Source organism: Microtus ochrogaster, unplaced genomic scaffold, assembly GCF_000317375.1.
Source record: "Microtus ochrogaster isolate Prairie Vole_2 unplaced genomic scaffold, MicOch1.0 UNK5, whole genome shotgun sequence".
NCBI classification, from domain to species: Eukaryota; Metazoa; Chordata; class Mammalia; order Rodentia; family Cricetidae; genus Microtus; species Microtus ochrogaster.
Window position 1 is genome coordinate 16,905,938 of NW_004949103.1, and position 19,475 is coordinate 16,925,412.

At 38.0% G+C, this 19,475-nt stretch overlaps 1 protein-coding gene across 1 annotated transcript in view; it reads right to left on the bottom strand.

Moving 5' to 3' along the window:
• Dhx15 (DEAH-box helicase 15) overlaps positions 1-18,527 on the bottom strand; it is a 39,353-nt gene extending 20,826 nt beyond the window's left edge. The window contains exons 1-4 of the mRNA XM_005366021.3: positions 18,307-18,527; positions 12,446-12,881; positions 9,137-9,330; positions 617-776 (exon numbers count right to left, since the gene is read on the bottom strand). Of these exons, the coding sequence (XP_005366078.1) occupies positions 617-776; positions 9,137-9,330; positions 12,446-12,881; positions 18,307-18,377 (861 nt within the window). The 5' untranslated portion in view covers positions 18,378-18,527. The remainder of the gene's footprint in view (positions 1-616; positions 777-9,136; positions 9,331-12,445; positions 12,882-18,306) is intronic.
• Between the last annotated feature and the right edge of the window lie 948 nt (positions 18,528-19,475).

Sequence of the window (19,475 nt, forward strand, 5' to 3'; positions counted from 1 at the left end):
TGCATGCCTTTAAGCCCAGGACTTGGGATGCAGAGGCAGGCAGATTTCTTTGAGTTCAAGATCAGCCTGATCTACATACAGAGCGAGTCCCAGGACAAGCCAAGGAAAGAGAAACACTGCCTCTCAAAAAATAAATAAATACACGAACAAATAAATAAAAAAAAATGCAGAAAGGAATAAATTGTAGTTATTTATATTTTAAAATACGAGACTATCTGACAAGTAAACCCTATGTAAGAGATACACTCATACATTATGGAATAAAGATCTGCTAATCTAATATGATTACTGAATAATAAAATTTGTTCATTTCTCCTAAACTATCTTAATGAACAGTGTATTTTGAAAGCCTTAGGTATGTTAGGGTCTTCAGGCTGGCTGGCCCAAGGCCTAGGCATCTTCTCATACCCACCTTTCTGACCCAGGGATTACAAGGTGTCACCACACTTATAAGACTGTTTCTTTGGGGATGCTGGCCCTGTGTATAATTGCTCCTACCAGGTTATATTAGGGCATCCAATACCTCTGGCCTCTGCTAGCCTCAGCACTCATGTGCACATGCGCATGCACACACAACACACACACACACACAAGACTAAAAATAAAATGACTTCACCTTTAAATCTGATCTTTGTCTTACAACTTCCTTCAAAACACCCATGAGAATGTCTGTAGCTAATGTTCGTTCATGAGCCTCATCAAGAATTATCACACCATAACGCTCCAGGAGGGGATCATTCATGGCTTCACGAAGTAGCATCCCATCAGTCATATACCTACAATCACAAAGACAACATTAGTCAAGACTCAGCTGTGTGACTTTAAAACTAAGCATAATGACATAAGTAACAACTGCAAAAATTAGACTCAAGAGGAGTTTTAAGAGTACCTGAAAGTTATAAAATCTTACCAAATATTGCAATATACTAAGAAACATAACTCCTAACTGTGGCACACAATGATCACATGGTTTCATACAAACACTAAAACCAATCTGTCATAAACTAAAAAAAGGAAAAAATGCCTAAAAAATTCCAAAACAAGCCAATAAACAAACCATTTTAAGTTGTTTCATGCTATCAAACAATTAAAATGTTACTACATAAAAAAAATGTACATTTTGGGGGAAAATTAAACCGTAACTTTTTAAGGTGATAATGTTAACAATAGCTGACAGCAAAGAAGTCTGCTTGCTATCCTCCCCAACACCAATGAAATGATCTAAGGACAAAAATGGGCTCTTTCATTAAAATTTCTGGGAATGACAGCATCAGCACCACAAGAATGTTGATACTTAAGTGTAAAATAAAAAGTAAATGACATCAGACTGAATGGTGAATTAAAAAAAAAATGGAAAGAAGCTAGGCTTAGAAATGGCTTCAAAGAAGGCAGTTAATATGGAATCCAGCCATTACAGAAAGAACCAATAGAGTCAGTATCAGATCAAGGGTGGTTTGTACAACACTGTCAGTCATCTCCTGTCCATTCCACTCAGGCCAGTGCTGTAACTAGCAAAGAACAACTATCTTTAAGTTTGGCACTTAGACAAAAACATAGTATGCCTTTCAATGCTAAAGCCACGGTTCATGGTCAGTTAAATAAAAAACCCATTATTTTATTTAGCAATTTAAATCCGAAGCCATTATTTATGACTTCATTTTAGCTCGTTGTCCTATGTCTAACCATACCCAATCTTTCAGCAGCCAACTTGACTTCAGTTTATACCATCCTATGAAGCAGTTAAGTTCAGCATTCTCACAGCGTACAAAATAATGAACCCCTCTCTTTATTTCATCTAAGTAATCGTAAATTTATTTGAAATATTCAGCAAAGTATACCTTTGGTGTGGGACAACGGTCTATATTCTGTCAATTATATTTTAAATAAATGCTGATTGGTCAGTAGCCAGGCAGGAAGTATTGGCAGGACAACCAGACAGGAAGTAGAGGCGGGACAATGAGAACAGGATAATTCTGAAAAGAGGAAAAGCTTGGTCTGCAGTCCTGGCCCAGCCACAGAAGAAGCAAGAAGTAACTGCCTCGCTAAAAAAGGTACTGAGCTAAGTGGCTAACATAGACAAGAATAATGGGCTAATATACGTTATAAGTGAAATACGAAGCCTGAGCTAATGGGCCAATCAGTTTATAGTTAATGTAGACCCCTGTGTGATTTCTTTGGGACTTAATGATTGTGGAAACTGGGCAGGACAAAAACCCTAACAACATACCTTCACTATGCACGCATGAGTCAAATGTCAAGAAAGGACTTGTTATACAAGAGCCAACATACCTAGTCCCTATTTATACAGTTTGTGTTTCTTTAGTGTTCTTTTATAAAAATAAAAAACACTACCATTTCTGGAATCAAGTCCCAAGATTTTAAGGATATGAAAAAAAGACACTGTCAATTAAACAATGACTGAATGTCATAACAATACAGCATAGCACCTAATAAGTCACAGTGGTTTCTAGATGTCTTGAAATTTTTCATCTATTTGAGAGCACTTGGCAATTGCTGTTTTTAGATGAGTTACTAAAATGAGTGACAAAGTAATTGTGAATGCCTTGGTGGCAACAAAATTTTTATTTTAACTTTTAGGGGGACAAGAAAGAACTAATTATTTCAACAATATTTGTTCAAATACCTATTTATCATACCTCAGTGCTGCCACTACAACTTTCTGGACTATCAGTTGCTAATTTTTCAACAGGAAACCCTACATTTCTGAAAACACTTTAATTAGCAGATTAATTCAGTCTGTTATTTCCAAAAATTCATACTGTGTATCTGAAGTTACAATACTCGAATTAGATCAGTATCAAATATTCACAGGTAATAACCTCCAAACGCCTACTAGTTACCAGACTTCAACTGATTCTAAAGTGTACTCCAATTTATAAGAAAGTCACAAAACAGGTGTGTTAATGTCTATAAATTATACAGGCTTACAATCATAATTACTTAATAAGTTAAAACCAAGTAAAACAAAAAGCTGGTGCTGAGCAACACTATCCTAGCTTAAGCATTTTTCAACTAATATATACAAATAACATAGGAGAGCGACCAATAAACTGCATCAAAGTTACTCCTAATTTACGGCTGTTAGTGAAAATAAACTTCTGAATGTTTTTATAAAGGTGTTTCCAGAAACTTTAAAGTGAGAGGGAAGATCCACACTAGATGTGAGGCTGGGCTCCCGGATTAGAAGCTACCACCTGAGCTTTATTTCTACTTCTTTCCTGCAGATAGAGTATGAGCAGCTGCCTCACACTTCTGACCACCATGCACTCTTCACGGTGTTTCCCATCCCTTCTTAAAAGGTAAGCCAAAAATAGGCTTTCTTCCTTATGTTGCTTGTCTGGTATACGGTCACAGCAAAGAGAAAAATGAATACAGCCAAATTAATATGCCTATTTAAAGAAATGTATAGAAAACAATTTGCTGGGCCAATTCTTTTGTTTTTTGAGACAGGGTTTCTCTGCAGCTTTGGAGCCTGTCCTGGAACTAGCTCTGTAAACCAGGCCTGCCTCTGCCTCCAGAGTGTTGCAATTAAAGGTGTGTGCCACCAATACTTGGCAAAAGCAAGTTAAGGTTGTAAAGAATCAACATTTCTCAAGGACATTATGATCTTTTGAATATGGTATCCTTGAAGGATTGGTTTCAGTATACCAAGGGGATACCAAAATCTGGGTCTTATATAAATTAGCCTGGTATTTGCATATAACCTCTGAATGTTTTAATATATATACACACACACACACACACATATATATATACACACACACATACATACACATATATATGTATATATATTTTTATTTTATTTTCTAGATGGCCAACACATAATCATAAAGTTTTATTTAATCTTTAAGGAATGACAAGCAAGTGTCCAAGTTTAATACAGATAGTGATTTTTTCTGGATTATTTTCATTTTCACAAATGCAAAATAGTGTCAACTCTATTTACTTTTAGCATTCCTTTAGCTATAGAATTTCTGGATGCCAAAGGTAACACAGAGAACAAAGCAAAAATGGCTTCATTAACAGAAAATAGTTCTTTAATAGAGACTGCCCCAACCCGGAGTAGTTCAACTTTACCCTGTTAAAACGGGGAACTTCTGATGAGCTAACTCAAACACTTATACCATTAAGAACTTCAAGCAAACTTAGTCAATATGAATAAAGAGTTTTACAAAAAGACAGTCTGTTGTCTATTATTAAGATCTCTTTACAACCAGCCTATTTATAATTCCTGGCTATGTCATAGACATTCCAACAAACTCAGTTTGGATAGTTAATAATCTCAGTGTCTGCATATATATTCACAGCCAACTAATTGAACAACTACTGCTATGAGCCTATCACCCAAAATATTTTAAATTAATGAAAATCTCCTAGATAATTTAAGTCTATTGAATCATGTTTTTATCTTCACAATGTAAATAGTAACATTACTACTAACTCAAGATAGTTCAGGATTTTATCAACAAACATTTCTTGATAACTTCCACAGGATCAAGTATAACTTGACAAACCTGAACAATAAGTACAACAGAATATCACATTACTGGCTCCAGTAGCAGTTCTTAACCTTAAGATGCAATCCTTTAATATAGTTCTTCATATTGTGATGACCCCCAACCATAAAATTATTTTCATTGGTACTTCATAACTGTAATTTTTCTACTGTTATGAATCATAATGTAAATATCTGATATGGAGGATATTTGATATGTAATCCCTAAAGGGGTAACAACCCACAGGTTGAGAATCACTAGGCAACAGTGAGAAGACAAGATGTAGATGCCAGAAATGCACCACCACTGCCAACAGCAGCGACTATTAGCCATGTTGACTACACACTGCTAATCTGCGTGTAATTACTTAGGGCTGTACACATATCAACATACTCAGAATAATCCTTGAGACAGTTACCAGCTCCATCTTTCGAAGACTTGCAATTAATTTTCACACTTTAAGTAGCACGGTAGGTAGCAACTCAAGACTAGGACAGAGGAGACATCATCTTGGTTCTCAAATTCCCCATCTGCTAGATCACTGTGCGCTGTTGGTCAGCATCCCAGATTATAGATTCTTATAACCAGTTGGCACTTCAGTATTAAATTTGCCATGTAATAGTTCATAATCCACTGGTGCCAATCTTAAACTTTCTGTATCAAGATCCTTACTGAGTAGGATTTGTATTTTGCTTAGTAAGACCTTTTAGTGTCTTTCATCTTCTCTACCTTTGGGATTAAAACAAGTCTACAAATTTTATGACCTAGACGTATAATTTTTTTTGTTAAAAATGTATTTCCTTCAAGCTTTACATGGGGTAGTTTATCATAATGAAAACCAAGATTTCCACTCATTTTCCCCTCTCACATATCTCAACCACTTCCTTTGGACTTTACCTTTTCTTGGCTTTCCAGCAGCTTACCCTCAAATTATACACCAGATAAAATTCCCAGTAGACTATCAGAACAATAATCAACAGAAAAAAAATCTCATGTCCCCCCAAAATACTTTATTTAATATATTAACCCCAGACTGGGTCTCCTTTAAAATTCCAAAACCAAAGTTACTCAGATAACCGAAACATTCAGAATGAAAAAGGAAATTACATAAATTACATAGATCCCCATGTCCCACTTCATCAACAGAACCTAAGGATATTACTGAATCTGCCTCCTTTCCTAATTTTGCTAAATATTCATTAAGATTCTTGAAGTAACAAGTTTCACATTCCTCTATTGCCCATTTCACTTCCTCAGATTAAGTGGAGAAGGGAAGGAGAACCTACAAAAGTTACATACAAGGCGAGTGTTATGTATTTATGGAGACATAAATTTTATCCCAAAGATAATTATGGCTCAACTAGGTAAGACACATTAAAAGTGCTGGCATTGATTTTATAATGTGTCCATAATAATCTAGTTCTTTAAAATCTTAAAAGCAATCTGGAATAAAAATGCTTATACAAGTTTGTTCAATGTATAAGTTTTTTATTTATACTGTAGTATTCTCCAAAGCAAAAAAGTTAACTGCTCCTCATGATAGCACATACCTTTAAACCAACACTCAGGCAGCAGAGTCAGAGACATAACTTAGTTCTAGGATATCCTGGTCTGTACTAGCAAAGGCCAAGACAGCTAGAGCTACAGACACCGTATCTCAGACACACGGACAGTTGTAATAACCACAGAAAGATGGCTCAGCAGATAAAAGAACTTCTACTACACCTGATAATCTGAGTTTGATCTGATGGAATTGACATGGTGGAAAGAACCACATGTTGTTCTGTTATATACTCACACATATGCGTTAGGGTGGGCCGTGCTAAAACCCACTCAAATTTTATATATTTAAAGGCTTAACAACTAACCCTTTCCTTAAGGGAACAAAGAAAAATATTCTATCCCATATGCCTGAAATTCTTTCACCCTACATATAAATCCTTCTATTAGCTTCACTTGGGTCTTAGATTTTAAACAGTGATTTTTCAAGACTGAGACATGTGCCTAGTGAACGCAGATCCTGGGTTAGACTCCTTAACAACACCCTGACAAACCAATTTCTCAACTAAATCGAATGCTTGAATTAGTCTTCCATGTAAATACTGTGTTCTGATCTGAAACCTTGTATTTGCTATTTGCTTTTGATGGATATGGACCAGATTAATTTCTTACTACACTGTCGAACACATAAAGCACTGTTAAATAGCTAAATAGCATTGCTAAATGCTGGGTTCCCTCAATATCAAGCTTCTTCTAATTGTGCATCTGAAAAAAAAAATTACCCTACCAGTAATACCAGCCATGAAGTCAACTCTAAAATATTTTTCTATAGGTATGAGTATCAAACTGTTCCCTTTCATAAACTACCTGCTCCATGAAAATAACTGAGAAGTTTCTTATTATTATATTTACTGCAATCCATACTACAAAGTTCTTGAGTGCACTGAAAAGGTATTATGGGCCAATATCTTCTTTGACACATCAGGATGTATGACAGTTAACAGAGGCATTCATACCTATCTAACCCACTAATTTTCACAAGCTGGACTGACTCTTTAGCTTCCTCAAAACTATGTTCAGTTTGTTTGTATTTCATAATTTCGATCTCAAAACAGCAACAGGGAAAATAAGCTTGAGGCCCTCAGACACCTAACAATCACCTAATCAAAAACAAAACCCTGTCCACTCACCATATTGCTAAGAAAAATCTTCTTTACTATTCTTTTGTATTAAAAGTTCATTTGGCCGGCGGGGGTGGCGCATCTCTGCAAGTTCAAGGCCAGCCTGGTCTACAAGAGCTAGTTCCAGGACAGGCTCCAAAGCTATAGACAAACCCTGTCTCAAAAAACCAAAAAAGTTCATTTGACTATTTGATGAACATATGAGGACTTTAATTTCTAGATAGGAAAATAGCTAATCTACTGTAAAGAGCTGTTCTATGCATACACTCTTCCTACTCAAATCAACTGTACAACTGACCTTAAATTTATTAAAACTTTAGCTATTTTTAATATATGAGTTTTCAGAGAGTTAATACATTACTATAGCAAACATATCCAGGTACTTTTGTTTACAAAGGCTGCTTAGTGAAGCAGTCAGTTCTGTCAATTAAAACTACCACTAGCACTCTTCTCATTAAATAGTTACAATTTTTCTTTAAGAAAATGAAGAAATAAACCCATTTCCAAGACTGTTAGCAATGCCAAGTTAGCTTAAACTACTGAACAGATTATAAAATACCAATAAGTTTATCAGGAACATTTTTTTCTTTTTTTTTTCTTTTTTTCTTTTTTTTTTTTCGAGACAGGGTTTCTCGGTGGTTTTGGAGCCTGTCCTGGAACTAGCTCTGTAGACCAGGCTGGTCTCGAACTCACAGAGATCCGCCTGCCTCTGCCTCCCGAGTGCTGGGATTAAAGGCGTGAGCCACCACCGCCCGGCAGGAACATTTTTTTCTAAAGCTTAATTACAATTTCTAGAAAATGCTTAATAAGGTAATACAATACCAAAAATGTTTTCTTTTTGAACTATTGTACTGTTTTAAAATGAGCTGGTTTTCCACAAAGATGCACCTTTTGAAAATCTACCCTTCATCTACTTTCTACCACACACGATATTAAGGCTTGTAACTTTCTTACATTCCAAACTGCTTTCTCCCAATAAATGTACTTACTAATCAAATGTCAAAAAGTAATCCTTTGAGAGATGAGGAAGCACACCCAAGGAGTAAAAAAAAGTGTATTAGCTAAAAAGTAACTGGATATTCTAATTGTTGAGTTGTTTTTAAGTTACACATTTTAAAGAACACACTAAATATTTAAAAACAAAAATCTCATCTGTTCTCCTTCTCCAGATATTTAAAATTCTTTTCCCAATTCAATCAAGTCAGTCTCATTTATCTCATTTTAAGTTCTATCCACACCACAGGTTCATGTCACTGACCACTCAACATGTGCTACACATCATCTTCTTACAATGCAACTGAAAAATCACACTGCAACCAAGGTATTTCTAAAACTGACTAAGTGTCCTATAAATGCCAACACATAAAAGCAACAGAAGAAAGTAAGACAATATATATCGCTACTTATGCAGAACATAACTATAAGATATGGAAAATAAGTAGCCAGACAAAAGTTATGAGGCTCAATATGGTCATAAGCATAGAAGGAAGCAGGATCTTAAGGAGCTATCATAAATACATTATTACAAAGGATTCCTCCATGAGTTGACATACAAGTTCTATACTATTAATTTCCCTTACCCACAAATAAATCATATTAGTTAGTGTTCTAAAAGTAACTTTTTAATAAGTGATTTTTTTTACTCTTTAACATATTCAACTGAACAATCTATTAATACTTCACATTTTATGACATCTGTAACATTTCACAGAAGATGTAGTACCACGTAACAAAATCTGACCTTTAAAATGGAATTTCTACTGAGGGATATATTATCACCAAGAAAAAATTATTAAAAAAATTAAGAAGCCACCTGGCATGTCTAAGACAGTCTACTTCATACTATTCTAAAACCGGTAACTCCATCAGTAAAGCTCAGAAGCTAACTGCAGAAAACGACAATTAAAAAAGCATCCATTTTATAGATAGAGTACTTACTTAAGAATGGTTTTTGCACTACTGCAGTCTTCAAATCGAATGGAGTATCCAACTTCCTGGCCTAACATCACATCCATTTCATCAGCAACTCTCTGAGCCACACTCATTGCAGCCACTCTTCTGGGCTGTGTACAGGCAACTCCTCTTTTGGGTCCTGGCAATGATCGCATATACTCCACACACCACTGTGGTATCTATGAAGCAATTTCACATTTAATTTTTTTATACTTTAAATACAAACTATATGCACCACCAAGTACTTTATTTCACTCTAATAATGTAAGACAAAATTCTATTATGCAAATAAACTGTTTATCACTCAGGTTATGATAACATGAACTCTCTAAGCTAGAAGTGTTCATAGGTAACACTGATGTGATATAACTATACTCCTGGGTGGGCTAGGTCCACTCAGACTGCTCAATATGCTCAAGAGTAAGCTATACCATAACTATTTTTTAAACAATGGGGAAAAAAAAACACCCAATTTAAATTCCACCCTTTAAAAACCTTTAAGTCTCAAAAGTAAAATATAACATAGTTTTGAAAAACACATTTTAATTATAAAATGTAAGCACAACTATCATAGATATCCTCTTATGACTATAAATTGCAATCCATCAAAAGGTCATGTTACTTTTCCTCCAGGAGTGATATGCATAATGACAGTACTTTAGGTACCATCTTAAAAGTAAGTTCTTAAAATTGCCACCTTCAAGTTCAATAGGATTGAGAGCAGCAGCCAAGGAAAAGAAAATTCCAAGCTCAAGGTAGTCGTTATGGTGAGCTGTTACACTATGGAGGGATTCTCTCACCGGTTCTCTAGTCATTTAACTGGAAAGAATAGGAAGATGCCGATGTTCACCACCTTCAGTAAGAATCCTCTGCTACAAGTACCTGAGCCTGCCTCTATCAAAGCTTCTGAGATCACAACAGGTTCTACAGCTACAGAATGCAGAGGGTTTGGATTTAAGCATTTACATGATGCTATCTGATGAAAAACCTTAGCTGGCACACTGTTAAATAATTTAGATTACTTCAGCCATTACAGGATAACTATTGAATAAAAAAATAACACAAAGGGGAGGTAACTATGCTATTCTCCAAAGAAAATAGTATCTTTTAAGGGCTTACATAAAGAAAACTACAAACTAAAATAACAGTATCTCCCCTAGTTCTGTAAACCAACAGACCTATGGTCAGGTGCTTTTCTTGGAAAGCTGTATTTATTTGCCTTCATTTCACAGATCATCCTCCAAAAGTAGAAAATAAAATAGGGTGACCAAGTAATGTGAAATTCAAACCACTGACCAGCAGATCAAACAAACAATTAATCCTTAATTCTTAAAAGTGTTTGGGTTTTGGAAAAAAAAAACCCATTCCAATAAAATGAATGATTTAACCTCATTTTAGAAACAAGATAGGTTAATTTGGCAAATCTCAATCTTTTAGGAGTTCTTTGTATTCTTAACTGATGACAAAGCAATACACTTACCTATTAATTCCTAATAAAAACCCATGTTCTGTAAACTTGCGTTTTGTTTCTACAAAAAGTAATTTTTCAAACAAAACTTTTCTAGTAGGGTACATATTTTACATAGTCCCAATAATAATGTCTGCCTTGATAGAGAGCACTTGGTTCTCATTATATGTTCATCTGCACAATGCAAATTATCTTAAAAGGTGGGGCTATAAAAAAAACTTAAAATGGATAAAGTATGATAAATACATAGCCCCTGGCTCTCCAAAAGTGATAAACAAGTTATACAAAGATTGGTAATATTATGTAAACTTACTGGCAAAATATATGAAATAATTTAAAATTCAATGACATTAATAAATTTAGATCTATAATCTTCAAGAATCTTTTTTAAAGATTTCAACACATAAAAGTTAGATTTTTTGGAAAGGAATCTATTTCTGTACACCAGGCTGCCCTTTCGTCTCCGCCTCCCAAGCAATGAGATTAAAGGTGTCACCACACACAGCTAAAACTTTGAGCTCTTAATATCATGTTGTCTCTCAATTAAGTGTTTTTAATATTTTTGGTTGCTACAGTATCAAAATGTCTCCATGAAATACTTAAATTGAATTGTAGTACATAATTTTAAAAAGAAATTTAAAGTAAATCCTAAACCATACATGAAGTTCCATGTCTGTAATAACAGATTACAGAGGATGCCAAACTAGAAGCAAGCCTAGACTACATGGCAAGATCGTTGCTCAAAAAAAGCATATAGATCAATGCACTTGCCTAGCAGTATATTCAATTATAAATGTTCACCTATATTCACAGACATGAAAAAATAATCTAATAAAAGCATATTATCTTTGCATATTTTCAGAACACATAAAAATTTCACTCAACTCAGCAAGGAAATGCATATGAATCGCTACAAGCACTACTACTTTTCACTTATCAGATTAATAAGAATTTAAGTTCAGGGATATAACCAAACAGTTTATGAATGCTTATGGAACAATAAGTTGCCATGCTCCTTAAGAAAAGAAGGGCTACAATAAATCTAGTCAGTTCAAAATCTATAAGCATACTTGCCCCCAAAGCCAGCAAATAAAGCATTATGGTCAGCAAGTAAACTCTAGCTAAAGGCACTTGCCATTAAACCTGACAGCTTGAATTCAATCTTTCTTCATTCTTTCTTATTCCTTTTTGATTTTCAAGACAGGTTTCTCTATAGCTTTGGAGTCTGTCCTAGAACTCGCTCTGTATACCAGGCTGGCCTCGAACTCACAGAGATCTGCCTGCATCTGCCTTCTAAGTTAAAGGTGGCATGCACCAACACCGCTTGGCTTCTAACATTTTTCTTTCTGTGAGATGGTAACTCATGCAGACAAGGGTCGCCTTGAATTTAGTGACCTGACTACCTGATTCCTAAATGCCGGAATTAAAAGGGAAAAGTTACCATGACTGAGAACTTTTGACACTATTCACATAATTCAAATATTTTAACAAAGAAACAAGTACCCCAATGGTTCAGATCTCCCTATACAAGCACTAGAAAACAAACTTTGTACTCATAACTCTACTATCTCAGGGATAAAATGTGTTGGAAATTATCCGTGCCATACTCAACAAGATGAGAAAACATCAGTTATTTTTCCTGTATAGACTAAAAAAACCCAATACTCTCTATTGGAATAATACCATGAAAGTCATTAAAAAGTGATTGCCAAATTACTCTTCTTCAAGGAATTCTACACGACAATGGGAAACCACCACCATGACCAATCAGCACATTTAGTTAAGTTTAAACACGAACATATTTACCATCGCATTTAACAACTCACCTGTGTTGTCTTACCAGACCCAGTCTCACCAACAAGTACGAATGACTGATGTCTAACAAGAATATCTGTAAACCTATCCTTGTATTCCCAAACAGGGAGCTGAAGCCGTTTCTTTAGAATATCATAATATCGAGGCGTATGGGGCAGGTTGGTAAATGGATTAATGCACTGTGGAAGTGATGTGTGTCCTGCATGTCCGGTGTGTGTTGAATGGGCAGAATGTGTAGAATGTGTTGAATGAGCTGAGTGAGTTGAATGAGCGGAATGAGAAGCTTTTAAAGGCGGCAATCCAGCACTGATAAGCATAGCGTTGGTGGAAGCTCTCAATTCCTTCTCCTTTTCTTTTTCCCTCTCCCGCTCTCTATCTCCTCTATCGCGTTCTCGGTCACGATCTTTAGATCGGTCTTCTCTATCACGATCTCTATCCCGGTCTTTCCTGGAAATACAAAAATGGAGAAAACAGAGGATTATATATAAAAACATGTGTCTCAATGAACTATTAGAAATGATCAGATTCTTTGTACACCAACCACTAACATCTTTACTAGATGAGGTCTCTCGTTTCATCCTTCTAAAACCTGAAGTACAACATTAAGAACTGACTCACAGGCCACCAAAATGCCTCAGGAGATAAAGGTTTTATCAAGCCTGAGAGTCTGAAGTCAATACCCAGGGCCCATATGGTAGTAGAGAGGATGACCAACTCTTCCACGCCCTCCTCAACAAAAAATGCAATATAACAACATAACTTAAAAAAGAAAACCTGAAGCTAGACATGGTGACACAAACCTTTAATCCCAGCATTTGGGAGGTAAAGACAGGTCTATCTCTTTGAGTTCGTATCTCTAACAGATAATCCCAATAGAGTAAATCCAACTCATATACCATAAGCTGCCATATGGTTGGCTCTAACTAAAATAAGTCATTGTGGAGATGACAGAAACAAATCCTTAAGCCTGTCATTGCTCTTTACTTACAACACATAAATAAAGTCCATTTCCTGTGACTCAAGTATTTATATAGCATAGCAAGAAAGAACATTCACTCTCCAGTCAAATAGGGGAGCGACCTTAAGAATACAACTAAAATGCTTACTAAATACAGCACTGGTAAACTGATAACTTTTATCTGATCCCGTTCTTGAAATATAGTATTCTCATTGGGTGGTGGTAGTACAAACTTTTAATCAGAGGCAGGCAGATCTTTGTGAGTTCAAGGCTAGTCTAGTCTACAGTTAGTTCCAGGACAGCTAGGGCTGTTGCACAGAGAAACCCTATCTTGAAAAACAAGAACAACAAAAAAAAAAATATGGGATTCTATTCTGTACAAACATGCAGTGAAGAAAAGCCTTAGTAGCATTGGACTTCTCCCATCCTAATATCCACCTACTACAGAATTATAAAACATAGGACACGAAACGGAAATAAAGCTTCACCTGTCACCCACAACCCAAAGAAACCAAAAGTATATAGGCAAAAGATTACTTAAAAATATACTAAGAAAAATGACCAGGCCATAGCGGTGTACGCCTTTAATCCCACCACTTGGGAGGCAGGGGAAGTCAGATCTCTGAGTTCAAAGCCAGCCTGGGCTACAAAGAGAGTTCCAGGACAGCTAGAACTGTTAACATAGGTAATTCTGTCTCGAAAGCGAAGGGGGAGTGGAAGGGGGAAGGAGGCAGGAAAAGGGAGGAAGGGAGGTGGGAGGGAGGGAAAGGTATAAAGAGAAAATACAGAAATACAAGTCTCAAAATTTCAAGCTTGAACCTTAACCTATCTTTGAAAAATATCCCCACCTTTGTTAATTTTGCTTCTCATTTAGGTGTTCCTTAAGTGGGTATTTACATGCAAAATGTGAGTTAAGAAAGTTTATAAAGCAAAGAATCATATAGACTCAAACAGCTCAAGGACTAGAAACCTTTGCAGGCCTAGTGGTTCAGTGGGTAAAAGCACTTGCTGTGAAAGCAAGAGAACCTGAGTTCAAATCTGAAGCTCCCTTGTATGGTAGGCATGGCCTCATGGTACCTGTCACCCCAGCACTGGTGATGGTGAAGGCAGACAGGTGGATCTTGAGAGTTTGCAGGCCACTTTAGCTAAAACAGTCAGCTTCTGATTCAGTGAAACCCTGTTTATAACAAGCAGGAGCAACACCCCCACATACAGAAAATTTTTAAAAAGAATTTCTTTGTAGATATCTCTTCATTACAAAGGACAAAAGAAGCTGAATAAGCACCTTCCATATTTAAGAATATGGAATCAGACAGTTAAGATACAGACCTAATCTTTCCCAATCAACAAAAACTGGAGAAAGAGAGATACTAGACAAAGCAACCCATGTAATGCTATGTGATAAATTAATACCTACTCTTACACCTTTTCCAGGACACATTTCACCTATAGTGCTATTACTACAGCAGAGAAAGAAGTGCAATGCAAAACACAAGAACCTGCTGATCAATAAAGTGAGAATTTCACACACAGTCCAAAAAGAGGGGCATGGCAACCACAGCTGCAAAACCACAGAAAAGACATAAGACTCGCTTATCTTACTCTGCAAAATGAAAATATTAACAAGCCATCAAGAAAACATTTGGAATGCAGAAAACTAATTCAATTGCCTAGAAATAATGTTGCACTTCACACTGGCTACTCTGAATGACAAAGGTAAAGAAAAAACTGTTATATCCCTCTCCATACATAGGTCCACTTGTCCATGTGCATGGTTTCTTGTTTAAATAGGCACTGATCATAAAAGTTGTTATAAAAATTTGCTATTTAAGCATAATTTTTAAAAAGTAAAACACAATCCTGGTGTGGTGGTACACATCTTTAATCCCCAAACTTGGGAGACAGGCAGAATGATCTCTGGTCCACACAGTGAGTTTCTAGGACACCCAGAGCTATTGGGGCTGCGGCGGAGGGGGGAGGTGTGTGGTGGGGGGACAGAGAGGAAGAGAGAGAAAAGAGCGAACTCTTTTCTTTAGTTAACACTGAAATTTATCAAGAACAGTCAGTGTTTCCTTGCTTGCATGTAAGTTGTGTCCACTGATATGGAACTAAAAACATTAAATAAGCTGATGCTGTAACAATGTTCTCTGGCATATCTGAAATGCACTAACAAATACTGATTACTAATGATGGTTCAGTTTAAATTGCACATATAATAATATATTGATATATAATCATATAATATATTGATATATATAACAAATATATATTATAGACACATATATATTGATAATGATGAAACTAGTCTACATTAGAATATTATATTAATACTGCTTTTTCTGACAACCTCACTTTCACATCTTCTAAGCACACGGAAGCTAATACTTTCCATCTACAAAACAAAAAAAAAAAACTTGGGAATTACTTAACATCACTGAGCAAGACAGGAGACTCTCCTTACAACTGGAGTACTATGCAACCTATGGGAAGGCTAATGTTAATGAGTGAAAAAAAAAAATCAAAGCATACATCCACACAAATCCTGAGAGCTCACTGTTATTACTGTTCTCACTCATGAATAAATATGCTCTCCAAAGATGTAAATGAAGATTTGGAGGAATTTACAGCTTTCCCACCCTTTATATATATCTTTATGTAAGAATTATTTCTTGTCCACTGCATCTGATTATTTAATCTCAGATACCACAAACGATTGCACCAAAACACACTTCTACATACAAGGCACCTACAACAGTATCAGGTACTATTCTGTAACTAAAAGTTCTGATCAGGAATACTAAAAAGCATTAAAATGAAAACGTCCTTATCTTCAGATTCTTCCCAAACTGGTGAGATGCTCAGCCAGTAAAGGCACTTGCCACCAAAACTGGAAAACTGAGTTGATCCCTGAGGCCCACACGATGGAAGTAACTGACTACTATGTTTTCTTCCAAACACCACAAGCAGTGGCGTGTACACACGTACACACACAAAAGAGCATTGGAAAGACAAGACAACAGGGTCTGGTGACAGCTGAATTCACAAGCCTAAGCTGTCAAATACAATAAACAAGAGGAGGGAGGGAGGGAGGGGTAAAGGATCCCTGGAGGTCCAAAATACATTCAAACTAAGTGAGGGGTGGCTGGAGAAGGAACCAAGCACAAATGTGTATAAACGCATTTCCAAAGAAAACCACTTCTATAAGAAAAGGTACTCAAGAAACTTAGGAAACAGTAAAAACTGCCCTCCAGAATCTCTAAAAATTAAGGAATTACTGTACAATGAGCTAACTCTCCTATACTCACAAACATGTAATATTTAAAAGAAATATGAAGCTACCATGCTACACCCAAAAGTCCATTGTACCACGGTTGTTTTGCAAAAAAGGAAACCACTACACTTGTAACATGGAACCCCTAATCCCAATAAAAGCTTTCTGAATAGTGAAAATACACACAAAAAGCACTTAATGAACCATTTTCCAGTGTTTATTCCAATGTGACCTCTGAGAAGAGAAAGTCAGTTGCACCTTAGCCAAAAGTGACATTTCAGCTTCACACAAGTTCAGAACCAAATGCTGTCCCTGCCTTTACCAATCCAATATAGATGTCATTACGACAGGTGGTGATGTCTAACTACTAAGTTTCATGTTGAGAAAGACAGGATCCTAGACCCCACTAAAAAGTATGGAAAAGCTCACTGTTACTTTGCTCTCCCTTGGAAAATATCATACACTGTGTTTCTACCTCTAAGTACTGTGGCCGAGTCCATGTACTAACAGTGGGATTTCTGCTTGAGGAGACTAAGAAGCTGTCTTGTGGTGCTGTTATCTCAATGCCCAATATTGGAAGATTTAAGGAAAAAACCAAAAAACTACAAAATCCAAAAGTGACAAACGTGCTTTCCATATCCAGTACTTGAATCTTATGAGAACACATCCTATCCTGACCTATCTTCACACTGTTAGAACTCAAAACTCCAAAGGGCTGCCCGTGAATTAAAAACTCACAGGGCATAAGAAAACGATGAAATCATGCAACAAATTTGGATATTCTGTCTTCTGTGGATTCTGTTTTGCTTTAATTAACCAAACAGATCTCTGTATTGTCAAAGTGAAAACACACGACGGCCTGAGGCGGCGAGCAGGAATATAAACCACAGTGCATATTAAGTATGAACTGGGAAAAACGAAACCCTGGAAAATGGTAACTGCATTACATGTATAACTGCTTACATGATACATGCCTCTTCCATTTGCGAAAGTCTAAGAAAGGAGCCCAACTGCCAGATCAGGAATCGGTGCGATTTCTCAATCGGCACGTGGGGTATGTTTGCTCCTACATGTTTAACAACACTTTTTGAAAAGTGAGTCCAAAGTGGAGAACGGAAAGGAAATATAACTTATGGAGCGGAGGTGGGCAGGCATCTTTTCACAAACCTACCCCAGTGATGCTCAGCAGAGACGACTTTTTTTAAGCAAAGCAGGAAATAAAGGAGATGGCGGGAGGGCAGCCGGAGGGCGGAAGTTGGCAACGGCCTCCTCTAAAGTGCCTCAATGGAAGGAGGCCCGTCGTCTCCCGCCAAACACTGAGCCCCGCGGTGGGAGCGCCTCTCTGCAAGCGGACTGCTCCCACCGCCGCCCAGAGCCGCCCGCGGCCCGGTGCCCTCGGCCGCCGTCTTCCGGCCGCTCTCCCCGGCTGAGGGCCTCACGCGAGCACCGAGGCCTCGCGGCCCGCTCCTCACGCCTGCCGCCCGCGGCCTCGTGGCCGCCGCAGGCCTCTCGCCCTTGCCGCACACACTCAGCCAGCGCCCACGGCCGTCCGGGGCCAGACAAAGGACTCGGCCGCCGGGCCTGCTCCCCGCCACAAGCCAACAAAAGCCTGGGCCGCGACCGCGCGCCCCGGCCTGCCTTACCCATCGGTCCCCGCACGCTTCTTGCCGGAGGGGTAATCCTCCCCAAGGTCCAAACGGTGCCGCTTGGACATCCTCGCACTCCTAGAACGAACGCTTAGGAAGGAAGGAAGAAGAGAGACTCCGGCGGCCTGATCCGCACAGGAGAGGCCGGCTGCTCAACTCGCGGGGACCCCCACCCCTCCCGCCACCACAGCCCGCTCGCTGCGGCCCGAACCAGGAGCTAAAATGGCGGCCGCGACGAGGGCTGGGCCTGCGCACGCGCCTCCGCGGCGAGCGTGCCGGTGCGGTGCGCGCGCACGCCGAGCGGAGGCGGGATCGCCAGCCCCTCCCGCCGTGCGATTGGCTGAGAGATTCTGAGCTCCGCGGGCTCCTCCCTCTTTTTCGGAGTGGTGCGCCAGTCTGAGTGGCGGCTGGGCGGGACGGAGACGCGCCTGAAGCTGTTACTTGCAGTCTGGAGTTCACTGGGAAAGTTGAAAAAGCCTGATCCGAGTTAGGAAATCTATCTGTCTGTGTCTTTTGCTTTTAGGGTCTGTAGCTCAGCAAGGTTAGGAAATTCATGATGATCACCCCAGCCGATAAGTGGCAGAGCGGGACGCAACTATTTCATAACTCCAGAACCGGAATTTGCAGTTGTTACGTGAGAAAAATGTTAATTTACCTCGACTCATTTTACCCGTTTGCCACAGGACAGAGAATATCTATTTATTCAAACTATAGGTGTTTTGGATACGGTACAGAAATTTGGCAATAATCGTACTGTGCACCTTATTTTGCCTCTGTCCTAGTATTCCTCGTTTGTGTGTATATGAGTATATATAAGGCACCCGGAGTGTTAGCTCTGCCTCTGTCTTCGTTTGGTTTGGGTTTCTCTGTGTAGCCCTGGCTGTCCTGAAACTCTCTCTGTAGACAAGGCTAACCTCGAATTCAGAGATTAGGCGCTGTCTGTCTCTGTCTCCTAGAGCACTCGGCTTCTGTCATTAGTAGAGTGATCCCCAGAAAGGCATTTTATAGACATGATTACCAAGACTGAAGGAGGAGGTCAGCTAATACATTCAGCCATTAAGACTCTACGGTAGCCAGGCGGTGGTGACATTCGCAGTTATTTTGTTTGTTTGGTTTTTTTTTTTTTTTTTTTTTTTTTCTCTGTCTCTCTGTCTCTCTGCATTCTT